Source organism: Chiloscyllium plagiosum, unplaced genomic scaffold, assembly GCF_037043375.1.
Source record: "Chiloscyllium plagiosum isolate Xiang-an unplaced genomic scaffold, Cpla_swu_hap1 HiC_scaffold_15, whole genome shotgun sequence".
Lineage (NCBI taxonomy): Eukaryota > Metazoa > Chordata > Chondrichthyes > Orectolobiformes > Hemiscylliidae > Chiloscyllium > Chiloscyllium plagiosum.
The window spans coordinates 62,720,734-62,742,775 of NW_028270153.1; the positions used below are offsets into that span (position 1 = coordinate 62,720,734).

The 22,042-nt window shown below is 41.9% G+C and overlaps 1 protein-coding gene across 5 annotated transcripts in view; it reads right to left on the reverse strand.

Moving 5' to 3' along the window:
* The window catches only part of LOC122559944 (engulfment and cell motility protein 2), a 174,214-nt gene that overhangs the window by 81,594 nt on the left and 70,578 nt on the right, over nucleotides 1–22,042 (reverse strand). For 3 of the 5 annotated variants that reach the window (XM_087994987.1, XM_087994984.1, XM_087994985.1), the window contains exons 4-8: nucleotides 14,156–14,228; nucleotides 13,925–13,975; nucleotides 10,300–10,469; nucleotides 9,045–9,065; nucleotides 5,074–5,173 (exon numbers count right to left, since the gene is read on the reverse strand). In XM_087994987.1, the coding sequence (XP_087851113.1) occupies nucleotides 5,074–5,173; nucleotides 9,045–9,065; nucleotides 10,300–10,469; nucleotides 13,925–13,975; nucleotides 14,156–14,228 (415 nt within the window). The remainder of the gene's footprint in view (nucleotides 1–5,073; nucleotides 5,174–9,044; nucleotides 9,066–10,299; nucleotides 10,470–13,924; nucleotides 13,976–14,155; nucleotides 14,229–22,042) is intronic. The other 2 variants (XM_087994988.1, XM_087994986.1) reach the window with 1 other exon arrangement.

Sequence of the window (22,042 nt, forward strand, 5' to 3'; positions counted from 1 at the left end):
GTAAACAGCTACGCTGAATAGTGTCGAGAGTGTGGTGCTGGAAAAGCACAGCAGGTCAGGCAGCATCTGAGAAGCAGGAGAATTGACGTTTCAGGCATAAGCCCTTCATCAGCCCATTCGCATCTGCAGTACTCACTTTCTCCTAGTTATGCTGAATACCCTACTGAATTTCTTGGTGGCTTTTTCTTTAAAATATTAATAGCTTTCAAGTTCTGCTTTCCCCAAACAAGAGAAAATATTCTGTCCATATTCACTAAAATTCTGAATATTTTCATTTGAAAGACCTCTATTCAGTCACCCTTCAGTCTTCCTTTTGACAGAAGAGACCCAGGCTGATATACTAAGAGATATTGCTGCTGTCTTCTTTGGAAATTTTCTCTGCACTTTCCACCCTCTTCAACAATATGGTAAACACAGCTGCACACAGTAAGTGAAGTCTAACCAAAGCTCAACACAGAGCTTAGCATGAACTCTCTACTTTTACACAACTTATCCCTCTAGAGATAAAACCTGATGATTGGTTTGTTTTTATTCCTTCCTCTTTTATCCTTCCTTGAGATATGGACATCACTGGTAAAGCCAGCATTTGTTCTCCATTCCCTAACTGGCCTTCAGCACTAATCCATTTCACATTACTGTAGGTCTGGAATCATAGATCCAGTAAGAATTGGAGACTTCCTTCCCTAGCTTTATAATCCAGATTGGATTTACTGAATGTAAATTCCATTAGCTCCTGTGTGGGATTTGAGTCGGTGTCCCCACAGCATAACCATGGTCTAACTCGAAGACTGAAATTACCACAATACCACTAGCTTGCCTGTGGTTTCATGCCCTTGCTAACCTGTGACACAGCTTTTAGTCACTAATGAATTTGTACTCAGATCTCATTGATTTTCAGCCCATAGACGGTCATCTCCCAAGTGATATGTGACCGCTCATTTCTTCCAATCACAATGTATTACTTAACATTTGGCGGGGCTGAACTTTGTTTGTCATCACAGAGGTACTTTGGAAATTGAGTCACTGCCATAACAAAGGAAATGTGGAAGTAAGTTGCACAGAGTAAATTCTTACAAACAGCAATGTAATTATGATCAGATCAGATCATTTTATGATGCTGATAGGAAGGTGGAGTACGTTTGATGCCTTATCTAAAAGATGGCATTTCAAATCATGCAACGCTCCCAAGTATTACATAAAGCATTAGTCTAGATTCTTTTGTGCTCGGTTCTAGTTTGGGAATCAAATCCACAACTTTTGACTCGGGCGAAATTCTTAATATCTGAGCTACAGCTGTCACATACATAAACCAAGGGAGCAGGGAGCTTTTTATTCAGAAGATTTTATTTACTCCACATCTCCCTCAGCCAATTATTACCTTTTCATTCTAACTGTCAAATATCTGCTTCTGATAATTTTTCTTCAGCCTCCTTTTATCACTTCCTTCTCTTTGAACTCCCTGTCCAGAACTCAAACGTTATTGGTTTCTAAACGTAAAGGCTCCATTGTGGGAAAATCACTTAAGTGGATCTTCCAACTCCAGTGTAAGTGCAATAATCTCGGCTAACAGTCTAGAGTGCTACTGAGGGTGTGCTGCACTGTCAGAGGTGCCCGCTTTCAATGAGGACATTAAACCAAGGCCGAGCTGTCCTCTCCGATAAAAAGTCCCACAGTAAGACTTTGAAGAAGGGGAGTTATTACACTTTGTTGAATGCGAAGTGTTTTGGTAAATCCTATAGTCATGAAAGATGCTGTGTAAATGCAAGTCTTTTATTTGTATCACTAGTGTTGAGTTCAAGGCTCTCCTGGATCTGGCACATTGCCAGTTCCAGCTCATCTTACAGCAAAGTATATTTTTAAAAAAACTGTGCTTATCATGGTGTGGTACAAAAGGAACAAAGTACCTCTGTTTGAGATTCAAGGTCAGTATGAAGAACTCCAAAGATGTTTTTTGACCTGGGTCGGTGCACAGGAAATGTCTCCCGTGCCAACAATGCATCTCAATTCCAATTACAGAACAACCTGCTCTTGCATAAGTGCAAACAATTATCCATTTATCGCTCCAGCAGACTTCTGGACTCTAAAGAATGCTCTTCTATTATCACAAATGGGCTCTACATAAGTGCAAGGTGACACACTTGGGAAGGACAAACAATGGTGAACAGTAGGACCCTGGGAAAGAGAGAGAATCAGTGAGACCTTGGTTTGCATGTTTACCAGCTCCTTTAGGTATTGGGCAGGTACATAAGGTGGTTTAGAAGTCATTTGGGATATTTGCCTTTATTAGCTGAGCATACAGTTTAACAGCAGGGAGATTATGGTGGAAATGTATAAAATGTTGGTTAGGCCACAGCTGGAGCATGCAGTTCTGGAATCCACATTATAGGAGGGATGTGAAGGCACTGGAGACGGATTTACCAGGACGTTGCCTGGCCTGGAGAGTTTAGCTATGAAGAGAGATTGGACAGACAAGTGTTGGTTTCCTCTGAGCAGAGGAGATGGAGGGAGGAAATGCTTGAGATGTATAAAATTATGGAGGGGTACGGAGAGGGTATATAGGAAGGAACTTTTCAACTTAGCGGAGGGAACAAATGACCGGGGGCACAGCTTTAAAGATAGTGGCAGGAGGTCTGGAGTGGATGTGAGGAAAAACATTTTCACACAGAGGGTAGGAGAAATCTGAAACTCTGTAAGAGGGTGATAGAGGCATAAATTCTCACAACATTTAATAAGTATTTAGTTGGACCGAAGGGTCTGTTTCCATGCTGTTCATCTCTATGTCACTATGATTCTATTTGCGATGCCAAAGAATGCAAGGCTATGGGGCAAGGGCTGGAAAAAGGGATTAGAATAGTTATGTGGTTTGAATGGTGCAAACTCAAAGGCCTTTTCCCTGTGTCATAGATCTCGGTGCCTAAACTGGGAATTTTCTTGGTTTGTGCACAATGTAATTTGGATCAAGGCACGCAAGTGAAAGGGCCTAGTCCATTACACCATCCAGCTTAGGCCTGACAAGTTCTGAGAGGAGAGACAGAAAATTACTTTTCAATATCACATGTGGAATGGATAAATCGTGCTGGCTGTAGCAAAGCCTTATAATGTCTACACACCAACATCACACCCTCCATTACATACACATACACACAGTATTCACAATGGAGGAGTTCACGAATAAACAAATACATGGTGAAAAGATGTATCGAACTAGCAAGATAAATAATCATTCAAAACCCTGCCTCACCACCTTAATTCAGCTACAAACATTTCCATTAGAAATCTGATCAGTTCTGTGCCTTTTCACTAAATAATTCAATTTGCAATGACTATCCATTTGCCAGCTGATGGTCAGGCACCAGACCGCAGTAGGCTGTGACCAGTGGAGTGTTACAACAATTACTTCTGGGATTGGATCTATTCACTGTTTATATTTGAGATTTAAAAATCAACAGATGGCAAATTTGGACACATTGGCTTTATATAGTCAAAAAGTAGATAAAAAAGGTAAGCTAAGAGGTGAACAAAAGAGGCTGCAATAAGGTATAGACAGGTTAACTGGGCAACAACATGGCAGATGATGGGCAAGTATGAGGTCATTTACTCAAGAAGTTGTGAAACTTGTACATGTTAATGTTCAAAAGGACTTGGGTATGCTTATATAAGGAACACAAAGTTAGCATACAGGTAAATCCAACAACTTGGACAGAAAATGGAAAGTTTGTCTTTATTGGACTGGCAATGAAGTATTGTACAAGAATAAGGTTTGGCTACAATCATACAGGGCTTTGGTGAGTAAACATCTGGGCACTGTGTGTAATTCTGGTCTTCATACTGAAGGAATGACGTGGAGGAGCCGTTGTTGGATTGGGGTGGACAGAGGTAAAAATCACAACACCAGATTGTAGTCCAGCAGGTTTATTTGGAAGCACCAGCTTCCGAGGCCCAGCCTCTTCATCACTGTTCCACAACCACCTGATGAAGAGGCTACACCTCGAAATCTAGTGCTTCCAAATAAACCTGTTGGTCTACAACCTGGTGTTGCGTGATTTATAACTTCATACTGAAGGAAGGATACACTTGGAGGTAGGTCAGTGATTAATCACTGAAGTGGTCCCTGGGATGAAGGAAATGTCCCACAATGCAATGCTGAGTGGACAGGGGTCCATATTATTTGCAGTTTAGAAGAATGGGAGCTGACCTCATTAAAATATGCAGGATTCTGAAGTATTTTAAATTTATTCTCTCATGGGATATGGGTGTCATTGGCAAGGCCAGGGTTGTTGCTGATTGCTAATTTCCATGGTGTCCTGGCCAACGTTTATACCTCAACCAACATCACAAACACTGATTAGCCGGTCATTTGACTTGGGGCCTTTTTATTTGCAGTGGTTCCTAGATTGGAAAGATGGCTGTAATTCATATGTATTTGACTGGCTGCAACTTAGAGTCAATGAGCTGTATAGCAAGGAAACAGGCCCTTCGGTCAAACTTGTCTATGCTGACCCGATATCCTAAATTAATCTAGTCCTATTTTCCAGCATTTGGTCCCTTTCCCTCAAAACCTTTCCTATTCATATACCCATCCAGATGCCTTTTAAATGTTGTAATTGTACCAGCCTCCACCACTTCCTCTGAAAGCTCATTCCACACACTTACCACCTTCTGCATGAAAAAAGTTAACCTTTTCATCCCTTTTAAATCTTTCCTGTGTCACCTTAAACTTATGCCCTCTAGTTTTGGACTCCCCCCATCCCATGCCCCTCGTGATTTCATAAATCTCTGTAAGATCAGCCCTCAGCCTCCAACACTCCACGGAAAACAGCCTATTCAGCCTCTGCCTTGAGACACTGAGGTTGTAAAAGACACTATAAAAAATGCAAGTCTCTCCTTTTAACAATAGAGCAGAGCTAAGAACAATGATCCATACCATTTGATAACAGATCCTAGATACCAAAAGAGTTCTAGACAGCTGATGAGGAATCGTGTCTGTTTCATTCAGGAGGACATAAAGGGCAGAGACCTGAATGGGAGGAGGATACCACAGACATTTGCTTGTTAGTCTGTCTCTCTCCTGACCTGTTTGATGAAGGCAGTGGAGATCATATCCCACGAGACAATCCCATGATCCATAAGCTCCAGGAATGCGGTCAGTGTGAAGGCCAGCATCTCGCCAAAACTGCAGGGAAACAGGTGGTTCAATAGGTCAGTACAGAGAACGCCAGCTCATGTTTACAGACTAGGACACACACTGCTCAAATGATGGAAACATCAATAACTGTGTCCATCCTGTGCCCAAGTGAACAGTTTTTCCAAATCTTGGGGTGCCACTGAATACCTAGCCTGAAATATATTATGATTTGGAGGTGACGGTGTTGGACTGGGGTGTACAAAGTTAAAAATCACACAACACCAGGTTATAGTCCAACAGGTTTATTTGGAAGCACTAGCTTTTGGAGCACTGCTCCTTCATCAGGTGTTGTGGAGCAGAATCGTAAGACACAGAATTTAGAGGTACAGGATTGCAGTGTCATGGAATGTAATATTAAACAAATTTAGCTTAAGTCTTTCATCTTTTAGAATGATCATGTTAATTTTGGTTCCTTCATATGTAAATCCCAGAACTTTTTTAATGTCACATTCTCAAGATAGCTTTTACAATAGGTGCCATCTCAGCTCAGATAATTTATTAAAGGTGTGAAGTTAAAGTCTATCTGTGTCCCAATGTTAGGTCAGACTGATTCTATTTCTAAAGTGGGATTTATTGAATCTTACATGGATTTATGCAGTTTTTAAGCAAAATAAAATGTAATTCTACAAGTACAAATTCACCCCACAAACTTATGTGTGTGAGCATGTGCAGGGGAGACTGAGTGAGTGTGTGCATGTGGGTGTGTGTGTGGGTGCAAGTGCAATGGGATAGAAGTCTGTGAGAGGCTGCATGTGTGGGTGTGAGTGTGGGGTCCCACACACTCGCGCAGACCCTCTCTCATACTCTCCCCACACTCTCACAGACTTATACCCCATCACACTCACACACGTACATGTACACAAGCTCTGTCACAGATACTCACACCCCCACGCACATACCCACATGCACACACTGACTTGTTCTCTCCTGCATAAGCACACACAAATTTTTGTGGGGTGAATTTGTACTTGCAGAATTACAATTTATTTTGCTCAAAAACTGCATAAATCCATGTAAGATGGAAATAGTTTAGCTACCCTGTTTTCCCGTTAATATCATGAAAACATTGGTCAAATCACCCCATAGTCTTCTAAATCCGAGAGAAAACAGGCCTAATTTGTGTAATCACTCCTCATAACTTAACCCCTGATATCTTTCTTGTAAACCTACATTGTACTCCCTCCAAGGCCAATTTATCCTCCTTAAGGTGTGGTGACCTGATCTACTCAGAGTACTCCAAAGTGGGGTCTAACTAAGATTTTGTATAACTGCAGCATAACTTCTGTATCCTGTACTCCAGTCCTCCCAATATAAAGGTCAGTATTCCATTAGCTTTCTTGATTATTTTCTGTACTGCTTTGTGACATTTTAAAGATCTATGCACCTGAGCTTCCCCAGTCTCTTTGGACATCCACTGCATTTAACTTCGTACCATCTCAAAAGTATCCTGATCTATCCTTTCTCGGTCCAAAATGGATCACCTCATGTTTGCTTTACTTAACACCATCTGCTACAGTTTTGTTCAGTCACTTAGCTTAAAATTACAAAGGGATATTGATAAACTATCTAAATGGTCTACAATGCTACCTAACTTTGTGTCCACAGCAAATTTGGATACATTATTACCTATGCCAATATCTAAGTCATTAATGAATAATATAAATAACTAAGACCCTAATACAAATCCTTGTGGGACACCACTGGTCACATTGTGCCAATTCGATTACCTACCCATTAACTCTACTTTCTGTTGCTTGCCACTCAACCAATTTCCAAGTCAGGTCAGTAATTTGCCCTTAGCACTGTGAGTTTTTACCTTAGTTAGCAGTCTCTTAAATGGGATTTCATTAGGTGCCTTCTGGAAGTCCATATAAACATCCATAGATATCCCCCTGTCCACCACCTTAGTCACCCCTTCAAAGAATTCAATGAAGTTTGTCAGGCATGACTGACCAGTCATGTTCAAGGTATTCAGGTACCCCACCCGTAAGGCGCAGGAGCAGAATTTTGCAATTTGGTCCATCAAGTCTTCTTCACCATTTGGCTGATATGTTTTTCAGCCCCACACTCATGCTTTCTCCCGGCAACCCTTGATCGCCATACTAATCAAGAGCTTATCTATCTTGGTGTTAAATACACTCAGGTGATTTAGCCTTCTGCAGCAAGGAATATCACAGATTAACTGTCCTCTGCCTGAAGAAATTCCTCCTCATCTAAAGGGTTGTCCCTTAACTCTGAGGCTGTGCCCTTGGGTCCTAGTCTTTCTTACTAGTGGAAACATCTTATCCACATCCATTCTATTCAGGCCTCTCAGTATTCTGTACATTTCCATCAGATCCTCCCTCAGCCTTCTAAACTCCATCAGGTACAGACCTAGAGCCCGCAACTGCTCACAATATTCCAAATGCGGTCTGACCAGAGCCTTATACAGCCTCAGCAGTACATCTGCTAATATTGCATTTGCCCTCCAAACTGCCAGTTGAACTTGCATGTCAACCTTAAGAGAATCCTGAACTTGGACTCTGAATTCTCAGATTTCTGAAGCCTTTCTCCATTTCGAAAATGGTCTATTCTTCCTCTACTCCACCTCTATTTTTCCTACTAAAGTGCTTAAGTAATTACAGGAGCTAATAATGACCTCACCATCAAAGTTAGGCTAATTGGTCTGTGATTTCTTAGTTTTCCTCTTTTGCCCTTCTTCAAAAGCTAAATGACTTTGTAATTTTCCAATCCAGAGGGACAACTCCCATATCTAGTGAACTCTTGAAGGATTATAGGTAGAGTGTCTACAATGTGCTCCCCAGTTCCTTGAACACCAGTGGATGGAAACTGCAAGTTCCTAGGGATTTGTCACTATTTAATTCCATGTGTACATTTAATAGAAGTATTAGGAAGAGGCAGCACCTTTTAATGTCTTAAGCTTGCTCTGCCATTCAATTAAATCATGATTGATTTGTGTCCACTTGTTTTACGTTTACCCTTAGCTAATAAAAATCTATTAATTTCTGCTAGAAAGCTGCTCACCACTCCCAATATCTGCAATATTCTAGGAGAGAAAGCTTCAGATTTCTATGAGATTTCTTGGGAAGAAGGTTTGATTCTTTTGATTCACTCATGGAATGGCCTAACCCCAAATGGAAGATTATGCCCCCTCTACCAGCAGAGGCAGTTTCACTGTAACGACCCTATGGAATCCTTTTAGCATTTTAAGCAACTGAATTTAATCAACCTTCCAAGGCAATAATTAGGGTCTTCACTCAGATTAAGCACCAAAGGACTGGCAGGAACTGTTCAAAGCAGAGTGTTAAATGCACATGATTAAGGGAAATTAACATGGCACTTGTGCTTGAATCTGTATGTTTAGAGCTCGCATCATCACATTCAACCAAGCAGCCAATCAGACTGTATCTGTGACTGGACCACCCAATCACCTGCTAATTCTCAGAGTAAGGATGAAAACGATACTCAGCTTGTTAAACAGCCTGCTCAGCAGATAATTCAAATATTTACAAAGGAGGCAAGGCAGTCCTGAAAAACCCACTTTACTGACAGGGATCTCCAGGCAGTTATGGACAGACTGAAGGGGGAGCATGGATACGAGACAGAAAAGCAAACCGACCAATAAATAAAACAGTCCAATAGGTACAGGCGATGAGCAGGCGTCCATCACAATACAAAATGACGTGTGAGGCCGAACAAGCAAGGAAGATGGCTGTTAATGATCTTGGTTCACTCTACATGTTGCCAATTACCTAAAAGCAATGGGGCATTATTTAATGTTGGCACAAATGGTTATCCAATGGGGATGAAGCCGTCAGCCACTCCTGTTTCAAACATTTCACACAAGAACAAGGTTTACCTGAATTTATCCAGTAAGTTGCTGGAAGTAAAACACAAAATGAAGATAACTGATAAGTATTAGCACAGGCCAGAAATACAAAATGCACAATATTAACTATTCGCATTTCACAGACTGAAATAGCTCTGCTCTCCAGTTAGCCAGCCGTCTCACATTTTACTTTATTACATCGAACAGTTCATCTTCCCTGCACTTGGTAAAAACTCTCTCACAGCAGCGATAGAGAGTCAATGGTCATAAACAGATGGCTGTTTTCTGCTTCCCAGACAACCCTGGGGTGAGGCATCACAGAGAACATGGATTATGGACGTGGACGCTGTAGTAGGCAGAGGAAATTTACACTGTACAGCAATGAGCACTTTTGACAGTATCTTGGAGAGATACTTTCAAAACATGAAGTGAGGTGTTGAACTTCTTGGTGCACGATGTGCTACATGTGGTTTCCAAAATCTTTGAAATACTTTCCTCCGAGTGCTCCGGTTTCCTCCCACAGTCCAAAGATGTGCAGGTCAGGTGAATTGGCCATGCTAAATTGCCCGTAGTGTTAGGTAAGGGGTAAATGTAGGGGTATGGGTGGGTTGCGCTTCGGCGGGTCGGTGTGGACTTGTTGGGCCGAAGGGCCTGTTTCCACACTGTAATGTAATCTAATCTAATGTAATCTAATCTAATAATCTAACTACCAAACCCATTTTACTTAATAAACATTCACAGCACAAGGAGGTCAACCAATCCTATGTTAAATAAAAAGTGCAGGTCAGTAGAGAATCTAGAAGCATCTGTGGAGAGACAAACAGAGTTAATGTTTCAAGTCTAATATGACTTCTTCAGCATGCGCTGGCTGTTTTAAAAAGAGCTGTTTGTTTAGTCCTACTCCACTGCTTTTTTGTCACAGCTCTGCACAGGGCTTTTTTTATCAAATACTTATCCAAACCTCTTCTGAAAATGACTGCTGAATACTTCTTCTGCCCTTCCAGGCAGTGCATTCAGGATTATGATATCCAAATATATTACAAAATCCTCAGATCCACACTTTCAATCATCTTAAATCAGTGCCTCTAACCACAGTGCCTCCTCACAGAGGCAACATGTTTCTTTATTTACTTGATCCAAGTCCCTCCATTAAACCTACTTTTAATCTTTGAAAGAAAAACAATTGCCGTTTCTTCAGTTTATCTACATAACTGAAGTCCAAGTCCTGAACTTTGCAACCATTTAAAGAATCTATTTTTTTTTAATATAAAACACTAGCACTAACTTGGTTCCACTTTCCACCAGGAGAGTGAGGATGAAAATTCCTTCCATGTTGATAAACTCAGTGGCGAAGGTGGCATCAGCAGAAAGTTTCGCCAGCTCTTTCAGAGCATCGAGTCGGGAGTCTAGGCCAGACGACTGTATCCTTTCCAACAGCTGACGGGCTGCTCGAGTCTGTTAACAATATAGTTCCCATGAGAAATAGCTCTTCTGCAATGTGATGAATTAGTAGTTTTAAAATCAATATAATGCCGAACATGCAATACCACAGGAATGCATCCAGCTCACTCTCCCCTCTTCCTCTTCCAGCCTGCCTTTACTCCACAGTGTTGTCTGACAAGAGGCTGTGCGAATGACTGGTACTCATAGCTCCAGGTCTGGGAAAGTAGACTGCACTGATATTCCCCCAACTCTGCACAATTGTAACCCTGAAAAATGTGTTGCTGGAAAAGCGCAGTAGGTCAGGCAGCATCCAAGGAGCAGGAGAATCGACGTTTCGGGCATAAGCCCTACTTCAGGATGCCCGAAACGTCGATTCCCCTGCTCCTTGGATGCTGCCTGACCTGCTGCACTTTTCCAGCAACACATTTTTCAGCTCGGATCTCCAGCATCTGCAGTCCTCACTTTCTCCACAATTGTAGCCCTACAGGTATTAACTATCCAGTACCTTTTTACCTCACGTCTAGATAGGGTTCACAAGCTGTCAAGTGATTTACACAGTCGCAATCATCCAATCTGGGCTGATAGTTTGCATCCAATCCTACTGTGGATTTTGCAATGACATGCTACACAACTGTCACAAAGGTAAACTATCAGCCTCGACCATCTTAACCGATCAACACTTTCCACTGCTGTCTACCTGGATAGACCCACACTTGCCTAGTTTTATTCCAGTCTGTCTCATCACAGCTAAAGTATTGTTTGTAATATCTTCTCATCCTGCTGCCACACAGTGGCCTCCAAAGATCTGTCCACGGCCCCATTCTAATTATTTTTAAAACTCTACTCGCTCCCTTCCCCCGCTCCTCATCAACATTATCTGAAACCACAGGATTAATTTTCATGTGTACACTGATGACGTCCAACACAAACCCCACCACTCTCTCAGTTCCTCCACTGTCTCTAAATGATCAGACTGTTTCTCCAACATCCAGTACTCATGATGGCACAGTGGTTTTATCTGTTGACTATTAATCCAAAGTCCGAGGTAATGTTCTGGGGACCTGAGTTTGAATCCTGCCACAGCAGATGGAGTTTGAATTCCACTAAAATATTACCTGGAATTAAAAATTGTCAATTGTCAGGAATAAACCATTGGTTCACTTCAGGGAAAGAAACTGCCAGCTAGTGTGGTCTACATAGGATTCCAAAACCACAGTTACATGGTCAACTCTTAACTGCCCTGTGGGCAATTAGGGATGGCAATAAATGCTGTCCCAGCCAGCAATGCCCAGATCCTGTTAATGATTAATTTTTAAAACTCCAATACTGGATGAGCAGAAATTTCCTCCACCTAGGTATTGAGAAAATATAAACAAAAGACATGTATTTATGTGGTACTCTCCCTGACCACCAGATGTCCCAAAGTGTTTTAGATCCAAACAATTTTTGGAAGATTGAGAACTGCTTCATTATGGGAAACAACAGCCAATTTCCATCCATCAAGCTCCCACAAACACAAGTGTAATGATATTGCTCAGGCCACCAGTGATAACCCCCCTGTTTTTCACTGAAGTAGTGATGTGGCGCAATTTTTACACCCATCTGATAGGCAGACTTTTTTTTGAATAGCTTCAAATAGAACACTGGTAACAATATAAAAAAAAAGAATTAGAACATAGAACATTACAGCACAGCACAGGCTCTTCGGCCCTTGATGTTGCGCCGACCTGTTGAACCAATCTGAAGCCCATTTAACCTACGCTATTCCATTCTTATCCATATGCCTGTCCAATGTCCATTTAAATGCCCTCAAATTTGGCAAGTTGGAGCCAGTGCGTTCCATGCCCCTACTACTCTGAGTAAAGAAACTACCTCTGACATCTGTCCTATATCTATCACCCCTCAATTTAAATCCATGTCCCCTTGTATTAGCCATTGCCACCCAAGGAAAATGGCTCCTACTGTCCAACATATCTAGCCCTCTGATTAACATATGTCTCAATTAAGTCACCTCTCAACCTGACATGGTGCAAGTTTAACATTTCATCCAAACAAGAACACCTCCAGCAGGGAAACACTCCCTTGGTTACTGCACTGAAACATCAGCCTAGATTTTCATGCTTGAACTCTGCAGTGGGACCTTATGACTCCCATGTGAGAGCCCTACCAACCAAATTGAGATGCACAACTAAAGTCATTACTGGACTGTCTCTGCCTCAGTTCCCTGCTGAAACCTTCTTTCATGCCTTTGTTATTTCTAGACTTAATTATTCAACTTGCTCCTGGCAGGTGTCTCCCGAATTACAGTTTGTAAATTTGATGTATTCCAAAGCTGCTTGTGTCCCAACTTGCAATAAGTCCCACCTGACCATTACCCTGTGCTAACTGAGTTACATAGATTCCTGGCTAAGTAATGCCAGGATTTGTCTGGAGTTCAAATCCTACAGTAATCTTTGCCTCTTCCCTCCTCTGTAATCTCCTCCAGTCCTAGAATCCACCAAAATATCTATGCATCTCCAATTCTGCCCTCAGGTATGCCCAGGTTTGATCATTTCGCGACTGACGGCCATATCTTCAGTTGCCTGGGTCCAAGCACTGGAATTCTCTCCTCACATCTCTCTTTCCACCTTTAATTAACTGCTACTTAAAGCCGACCTCTTTGGTCCACTTTTCGGCCACGTGCTCTAATCTGGCTCGGTGTACGTTTTTGCTTTCTGACACTGTTGGTTTTCAGAGAAAATCCCATCTGGTTCACTGATGTCCTTTAGGGAAGGAAACAGCCATACTTACCTGGTCTGGCCTACATGTGACTCCAGACCCACAGCAAAGTTGTTGACTCTTAACTGCCATTAGGATGGCCAATAAATGCTGGCCTAGCCAGCAACATCCTCATCCTATGAATGACAAAAACACTCCTTGGGATGTTTTCCTGCATTGAAGGTGATATATAAATGTAACTTGCTGTCACATCACAGGCATACTTTCCAGCCGTGTTGGTCAATAAGTAATGATTTTTGCAGTCTTCCTGATTGGCTTAGCTGTTAACACTGGCCATCTGCAGCAGCTTAAGTTACAATACCGAAGTTGCTCATTGGTCTTGGAGTGGCTTCTGAATGCTGACTTTCTAACGTTCCACCCAGTCACATTCACAAATAGGAAGCGTACACCGGTGTTTAATTTGCAAAATATGCACAGGGTAACTTCTCACAAACCATCTCCGGTCATTAATAAAAGTAACAAACAAAAACACGACAGCAGAAGTGACCTGAAATTTAAACCCACCTTATGGAAGAGCTACCTGGGACCATGCATTAGGCATCTGCAGCTCACTCACTGATCTTATTTAAATGAGACCTAAGGATCAACATCAAGTGCACTTTCCCACAAGCCATTCGTGCAGGATCACATGAACCAAATGTACAGTTTGTGTTTGCACTTCACAAAATGTGTAAAAAAAAAATACTCACGGGGGAAATGGCCAACCGCAAAATTGTTCCATTTTTAATCTCATTGCGAGTCTTAAGCGAGGATTTGAGAGAGGTAGCAAGAGAGAAAAACAAAGAAGGACAACTATGAATTTTAAAATGGAGAACAGCTATTAATTTACATTCATTTGCCCACACAAGTACAGATGGTGAGGTTTACTGAATTGTCTAAAACAGGTCAAACACTAGGTGTGCATGGAGCAGAGGACTGACCTTTTCTGTAATGTAAAGCTGGGTCCCATCAGCATACCGTAGAGTATAGTGCTCTGGGTTAGGTAAAGACCACCTGTAATGCAAACCAGATAAATCACATCAAAAATCCCTTCTGTGTCCAGCACAGCAATAGCAACGATAAACAATAGAGAACCACAATCACTGGTGATCAGATAATATAAATAATTTAGAGTCATAGAGATGTACAGCGTGGAAACAGACCCTTCGGTCCAACCCGTCCATGCCGACCAGACATCCCAACCTAATCTAGCCCCACCTGCCAGCACCCAGCCCATATCCCTCCAAATCCTTCCTATTCATATACCCATCCAAATGCCTCTTAAATGTTGCAATTGTACCAGCCTCCATCTCATCCTTTGGCAGTTCATTCCATACACGTACCACCCTCTACGTGAAAAAGTTGCCCCTTAGGTCTCTTTTATATCTTTCCCCTCTCACCCTAAACCTATGCCCTCTAGTTCTGGACTCCCCGACCCCATGGAAAAGACTTTGTCTATTCATCCTATCCATGCCGCTCATGATTTTATAAACCTCTATAAGGTCACCCCTCAGCCTCCGACGCTCCGGGGAAAACGGCCCCAGCCTAGCCAACCTCTCCCTCTTGCTCAAATCCTCCAACCCTGGCAACATCCTTGTAAGTCTTTTCTGAACCCTTTCAAGTTTCACAACATCTTTCAGATAGGAAGGAGACCAGAATTGCATGCAATATTCCGACAGTGGCCTAACCAATATCCTGTACAGCCGCAAACTGACAATTTTCTTTTGTAACAGTAATTAATAATATCATAACCTGATCAGTATACCATTGATAACTGACAAGCTAATCTGATAATCACTAGTCTATTTCCATTAACAAGGGGTTAATGTGTACTTTAAATCCATTTTTCTGCCATATCTCCATATCACTCAATACCCTTGCCCTACCAAATACTCCCAAAATATGGAGAGTACAAACCCAGTAATGACCCAAATGTGAACCATGGTGATAGTGTTACATTCCAATTTACACTCAAGGAAGAATCAAAATGGATTTATTCAGAAAACAAGGCCACAAAGGAAACGTCCTTCACTTCACACTGTATCTAATGTCTCCTCTATTAGCGTCAAAGATATCTAGCTCATCTATTACATATTTCTGCAATTGCTCTGCCTATTCCTATCTTCTTCACCACTCCCACCTTCTTCCCTTATCTCATTTCCTCAGCAACCCACTCATCTGACACTGATGGGGCCCTGTGTTAACACATTGCTTTGAACACAAATTTCCCATGCAACGGTTTAAACTGTACAACACCTTTCATTGGATCAGAAGGTCTTGCAATTCCTGGAACACTGGTACAATGATTGATTTGCATTGAGGAGGATATTGATATTAGGACATGTTTACATAGCACTGCTGAAGACAGCATGGATTGGTAGTGATTGGAACAAGGGCAAGGTGGGTCTCATTGAGTTTGCAATATCTGATTGGCACAAGTTAACAACCACAATCAGGAGCCTTGGTTGAAAGATATGAACAGGAGATTCAGAAAGCCTCCTCACTCTATGGACCGGCTCTGAGCCAGCTGGTCAGAGGTCACATACTGTGCACATGTAAATAAAGAGTGATACTGTCCTCTGTACAGTTATTTCAGTGTTGAAATAAATCCATGTGTTATCATCTAAAACATGATTTCCTCATTATAAAGAATGCTACTCTACATCAGCACTCTTACACAAAGCAGATTAGTCTATATCCATTCATTAACTGCCTCATTAACAATCACAAATCTATTAATAGCTAGGTAGTCATTTTTATCCATATGTGAATCTCTCCATTTTGGTTAATCTCCACACATACACTGCTACATCAACAAACACTAGCTAAAATACAGCTAACCACACCTGGAACATTATTTTATGTTGAAATCATTTCTCCTCCCTCTTTGAATGCACTTACTAATGAGGAGATACAAACTCACTGTCACCCACTTCCCTCATGCTTCAGGTACTAATGTGGACATTGAGTGTTGAGAATACAATAAAGGGTATTGCTCTACTGGCGAAAATGGAGTGTCCTGCACTACCCACAATGTTGTTTATTAACTGCAAAACTCTCAATGTCCCAGTACATAATACTTATTATCCTCAACAGCTGCCCTTCCAATCCTGAGTTTAATTATGGACCAAAATACACCAAACTCTTCAACCACCCCCACATTACACCGTGACACTGCACCCCCACATAGGAAATAGTCAACATTCAGTGTAGGGAGTCACATGCCTACCTGATCCAATTCCTTGTAGTTAATCACAGATGGAGCTTCCCTTCTAGATATGGGCAATTTCAAAGACCAGTATATTTGGCTGCAGGCTTCTGACATCAAGCCTTGTGAAAGAGCAGGGACATCCTGCACTACATGTAGATTGAAATTGCTACTGATATTGTACAGACAAGTGCCTGAGCTAACACAAATACATTTTCCTTTAATCAAAACTTGAGCCAATCATCCTTTATATTTGTAAACTGGTCCAAATCAATATAAGAACTTTTCAATGACGTTTGCTCTCTACATACTTGCCGTTATTGCCTCCAATTCCATTCTCCTTCATTGGCTACCATTTGAGGGCCAGACCAGTGCGCCTGCAATCTTCAAGACCTTCTTTGATCCCAAACGGAAGGCCCAACCTCACACCATCCTGATCGCAAAGGCCACCTGCTGTACACAATGGTGACTCCAGGTCCTTTAAACCTATCAATTTAAAATGCTCAAATTCTCCTAACTTCTTTCATATCCTTGACCCTCATGAGCTCACATACACGCCAAACTTCTGATACTCTGACTCAGCTTCTAGGCCTCAACCCTCCCATTGGTCGTGACATTCCTTCACTCCTCTGGAATTTTCCTCAATATCACTCAGCCTTTACTATTCTTATCTCCTCTAAATCCTAGCATTTAGTCATCTAGGATAGTATTTGTTTCTTTGGCTGAGCTTCCACTTCTGTCCAATGCTAAAGAAGCTATACAAACACATATTGCTGGTGGTGTAAACACCGAGAGTAAATTTCAGCACTGTGCCGAGGATGCTATGTGCTCTGAAGGCCCAGACATCCAGGGGCTCTCACAAGATTAGCTCATCAAATTTAGATCTGATTTTTTTTAATTTGTAGGAAAGAAGAGAAACCAAGAAGCAATAGCAGAGACGGAAACCAGGTGGACAGAATATTAGAAGAGGTAAAGAATGCCAGAGATTTGGGAAGACAATGTCATGCTAATGTGGACTCGTAATCCAAAGGTTTGGGCTAGTGGTGTGGTGACATGGTTCGAATATCACCAGCAACTGGTGTTAGTCAAATTCAATTAATATAGTCTGGAACATTAAACAAGTCTGAGTAGTAGTAACCATGACAACTCTCACGGAGTCATAAAGTCAGAGTTATACAGCACAGTGGTTCAATAGTTAGCACTGCTGCCTCACAGCACCAGGGACCCTGGTTTGATTCCGGCCTCGGGTGACCAGCTGTGTGGAGTTTGCACAATCTCCCAGTGTCTGCATGGGTTTTCTCCAGGTGCTCCGGTTTCCTCTCACAGTCCAAAGATGTACAGGTTGGGTGAACTGGCCATGCTAAATTGCCCATAGTGTTCAGGGATGTGTAGGTTAGGTGCATTAGTCAGGGAAAGTGTAAAGTAACCAAAACACATAAATAGAAAGGGGTCACTAACACCAGTGCTTAATCCGGAGGCTCATTGATGATGTTACCTAGTATGGTGACGAAATGTCTGAAAACGAACCTTCCAGTTCAGTGAGCAAACTTACACCCAGAACCTCAACCTGAGCTACAAACCTTCTCAGAACTCGCTTCTAAGCAATTGTTTTGGTATAAAGAATGAGAAAAGTAAATATAATCTAAATGGTACAATTTTAAAAAGGGGATGATGGGATGGAGGGACCAGGGTTACACAAATATTTGAAGGTGACAGAACAAATTAAGGAAGTATTTAGAAAGGCATTAAGAATCTCTTATCAGGAAACCATCATTAAAAGAGTACAAAAGCATATGTGAACTCTGCAAAACACTGGCTTCAGCCATAACACTATAATTGGGCACCACACATTAGAAAAGGACATAAAGGATTTGCAGAGGGTGCAGAAAAGCTTTGCTTAATGGAATTAAGAATGAGGCAGTTTTGTTACATGGGATGATTTATGAAGTTGCAGTTGAGAAGGTTAAGAGTCAATTTCCTGCAGATGTTCAAAATCATGAAGAGTTGTGACAATTACTCCTTATTTCCACTATTTACAGGGACAGGAGGGTCCTTCATCAGAGTTAAGGCGATTGACAAAAGAACCAGATCTGAGATGAGAAACTTCCTGTTTTAATTACAGTGATGTTATAATGATCTGGAATGGGCTGTTTGAAAATGTGTTTTGGAAAATATTAATCCTGATTGCCTTTTGAAGTCATAGTCAGAATTGTATAGGAAGTCATTTGGCTCATCAAGTGCATTCTGGCTCCCTGTTGAGTAATTCAGCCTGTGCTATAACTCCATAGATTATTTCCCTCGAGTGTCCATCCCCCTCAATTGGCAGGTCCAACTCATCACCATTTATTCCATGAAAAGCTCTTCCTCCTCACAGCCCATGTACCTTGTGGCCAATACAATTATTCTATGCCCCAGTCCCAGATGCCCACATCGTCATCTTTTGGCCAATACATTTATGCTATGTCTCCAATCCTTGTACCACCACCTCAGGAACAGCTTTTGTCTATGTCATAATCTTGAAGACATCTATCAAATCTCCAAAGATTCTTCGTTCGGAGAACAAGCTTAGCTTCATTTATCCCTAAAAGCCGCTATATCGATAAAAAAAACTAAGAAAGCTTGCACCCAAGCTATGCAATAACCATGGGAATCTTTAATATTTATATTGTGGGGACAAATCTAACACAGCAGCAATAGCTTAAAGATCAACTCAGAAAGTATTTGAAAGTTCCTTGGAGCAAACAGTTGCTGGACTGAACCAGGGGAGAAATAATTTTAAAATCTTGTTACATGTAACGAGGTAGGATTATTGGACAAAAGGGAGAATGGGGAAGTGAGATTAATTGCATAGCTCAATCAAAATGCCAGCACAGCACAGATCTCTAATCACGCTACATTGTCCTGTGATTCTAAGAAAATTCAAATACAAAATATTACTACATCCCTTTTGTTTCACTTTTTACTCCTTCATTCCATTGCTCCCATAACTCATATCTTCCAAAGTTCCCATCTTATCTTTCACTCATTTCCTTTCTCTATACCCAACTCTTGTTTCCGATTTCCCTCAAACTCTTTAGTATATCAGCCTATTGCTCAGAGTTGCCTCCATAAGTTTTATTCTTTCCTCCTTGGCTCTCCTAACAAAGAGGAAATTTTGCCTGCTGTGTCCACCTCCCCCTCACTTTTCAAGACAACTCCTGGGTAAACTAGTAACCATAGGTCGGGTCTCAGTCATAAAGTCAAAGAGATGTACAGCACGGAAGCAGACCATTCGGTCCAACTTGTCCATGCCAACCAGATATCCTAACCTAATCTAGTCCCATTTGCCAGGACTTGGCCCATATCACGCTAAACCCTTCCTATTCATATACCCATCCAGATGCCTTTTAAATGCTGCAATTGTGCCAGCCTCCACCACTCCCTCTTGCAGCTCATTCCATGCACACACCACCCTCTGCATGAAAATGTTGCCCCTTAGGTCTTTTCATATCTTTCCCCTCAACATATTTTGCTGATCCTTTAAACAGTACTAAAAACTACAAGAATCAGCACAATCTGGAATACAAAGCGGGGGCTGGGGGGGCTCCCCAGAGAAGCAGGAACTAAAATATTGAGTAATGTTCATCAACATGGATAAACAGTCTTCCCACACACACTGGCTAGAGTTAAGGTTATGCTAGACAAATACATACAGATATTAATCCTCGAATTAATGACCATGGGGTAACGAACAGATAATAATTCCCATCAGTCATTCATTCAACAATAATTGCAGGCTGGAATAAATTTGGTTTTGTATTTGCTCTGGAGAGCAGCACGCCTTCAGAGAACGTGGTTCCTTCTTCTTTTAGGATCTCTTGCTCAGCAATTCCTAAACCATATGCAGGATTCAGTGGGAGTGAGGCAAGGCACTTTTAATAGCTACAGCAGCAAAGACTTAGATTTGTACGGTGTGTTGTAAGAAAACATTCCACGGTATTCCACTAGAGTGTTATCAGACAAAATCAGTGCCAGAATCCTGGAACTCCCTTCCCAATAGCAGTGTGGGTGGTACCTACACACCAAACACTGCAGTGGTTCAAAATGGCAGCTCACCATTACGCCCTGTAAAGGCAATAAATATCGGCCCAGCCAACATTAGCCTAGATCACATCCCACGAACAAATTATTTTAAAAACTGACACAACTAGACAAGATATTGAGCATGATATATAAAAAGCCTGGACAAGAAGGTCACTTGAGAGAGGAACTTAAAAGCAGGATAGAGGTAGAGAAATTTAAGGATTGAATTTCGGAAAGTACAGTGGCTCAGTGGTTAGCACTGCTGCCACACAGCACTGTGGGCCTGGGTTTGATTCCAGTCTCGAGCGACTGCCTGTGTGGAGTTTACACATTCTCCCAATGTCTGCGTGGGTTTCCTCCGGGTGCTCTGGTTTCCTCCCACAGTCCAAAGATGTGCAGGTTAGATGGATTGGCCACACTAGTTTGCCCGTATGGTCCAGGAATGCATAGGTTAGGTGGATTAGCCATGGGAACTAAACGGTTACAGGAATAGGGTCTGGGTAGGATTCTGTTTGGAGGGTCAGTGCAGACTTGATGGATCGAATGGCCTGCTTCCACACTCTGAGGTTCTATGAATTCAAGACAGATAGAAGCTGGGTTAATATATGCGTCAAGTGTCAAAAAAATAAAAGATGTGGTTTAATTTCCTGGGGAATTACTATGAAAGAAAACATAGGAATGACAGTGGTTTATAAATACTGCCCAGAGGCAGAATGAATAACAAAATGACTGATCTCGAATTAAAGCCACGATGATACAATCTTCAGGAGAGAATCGTTAATTTTATTGACTTCCTATTAGATTAACCCCTTCCCTCTTTCACCCCACCTTTACCTCGTTCCCAGGCTGCCATTATCACATGTAATCTTTCCAATTTTCCCCTGAATTATTTTCCTTCTACCCACTCACAGTTTGTGCCAGAATATTAGTTCTGTATGTGGCAGACACTCTGCTACATCACCAACCCGTTTCCCCCACTATGGATGGTATCACAGCGGATGCAAAGCTGGCCCGTACCCAACACTGGCTGCGTGGATCCTAAAGTCCTGAATTACCATCAAAACATTTTCACCTCTCCCTCCTCCTTCAAGATACTCCTCAAAGCCTACCACCTTGACCAAGCTTTTGGCTGCCTGTCCCAATATCTCGGAGTCTCGGAATTAAATTCTGATCCATAACTCTTCATAGGTTTAGGGTGAGAAGGGAAGGTTTAAAAAAGGACCTAAGGGGCAACTGTTTCACACAGAGGGCGGTGCGTTTATGGAGAGGAAGTGGTGGAAATCAAAGAAAATTACAGCACAGGAACAGGCCCTTTGGCGCTCCAAGCCTGTGCCAATCCAGATCCTCTATCTAAACCTGCCGCCTATTTCCTAAGGATCTGTATCCCTCTGCTCCCTGCCCATTCATGTATCTGTCTAGATACATCTTAAATGACGCTATCGTTTCCACACCTACCACCTCCTCTGGCAATGCATTCCAGGCACCCACCACCCTCTGGGTGAAGAACTTTCCTCGTATATCTCCCCTAAACTTTTCCCCTCTCACTTTGAACTTATGA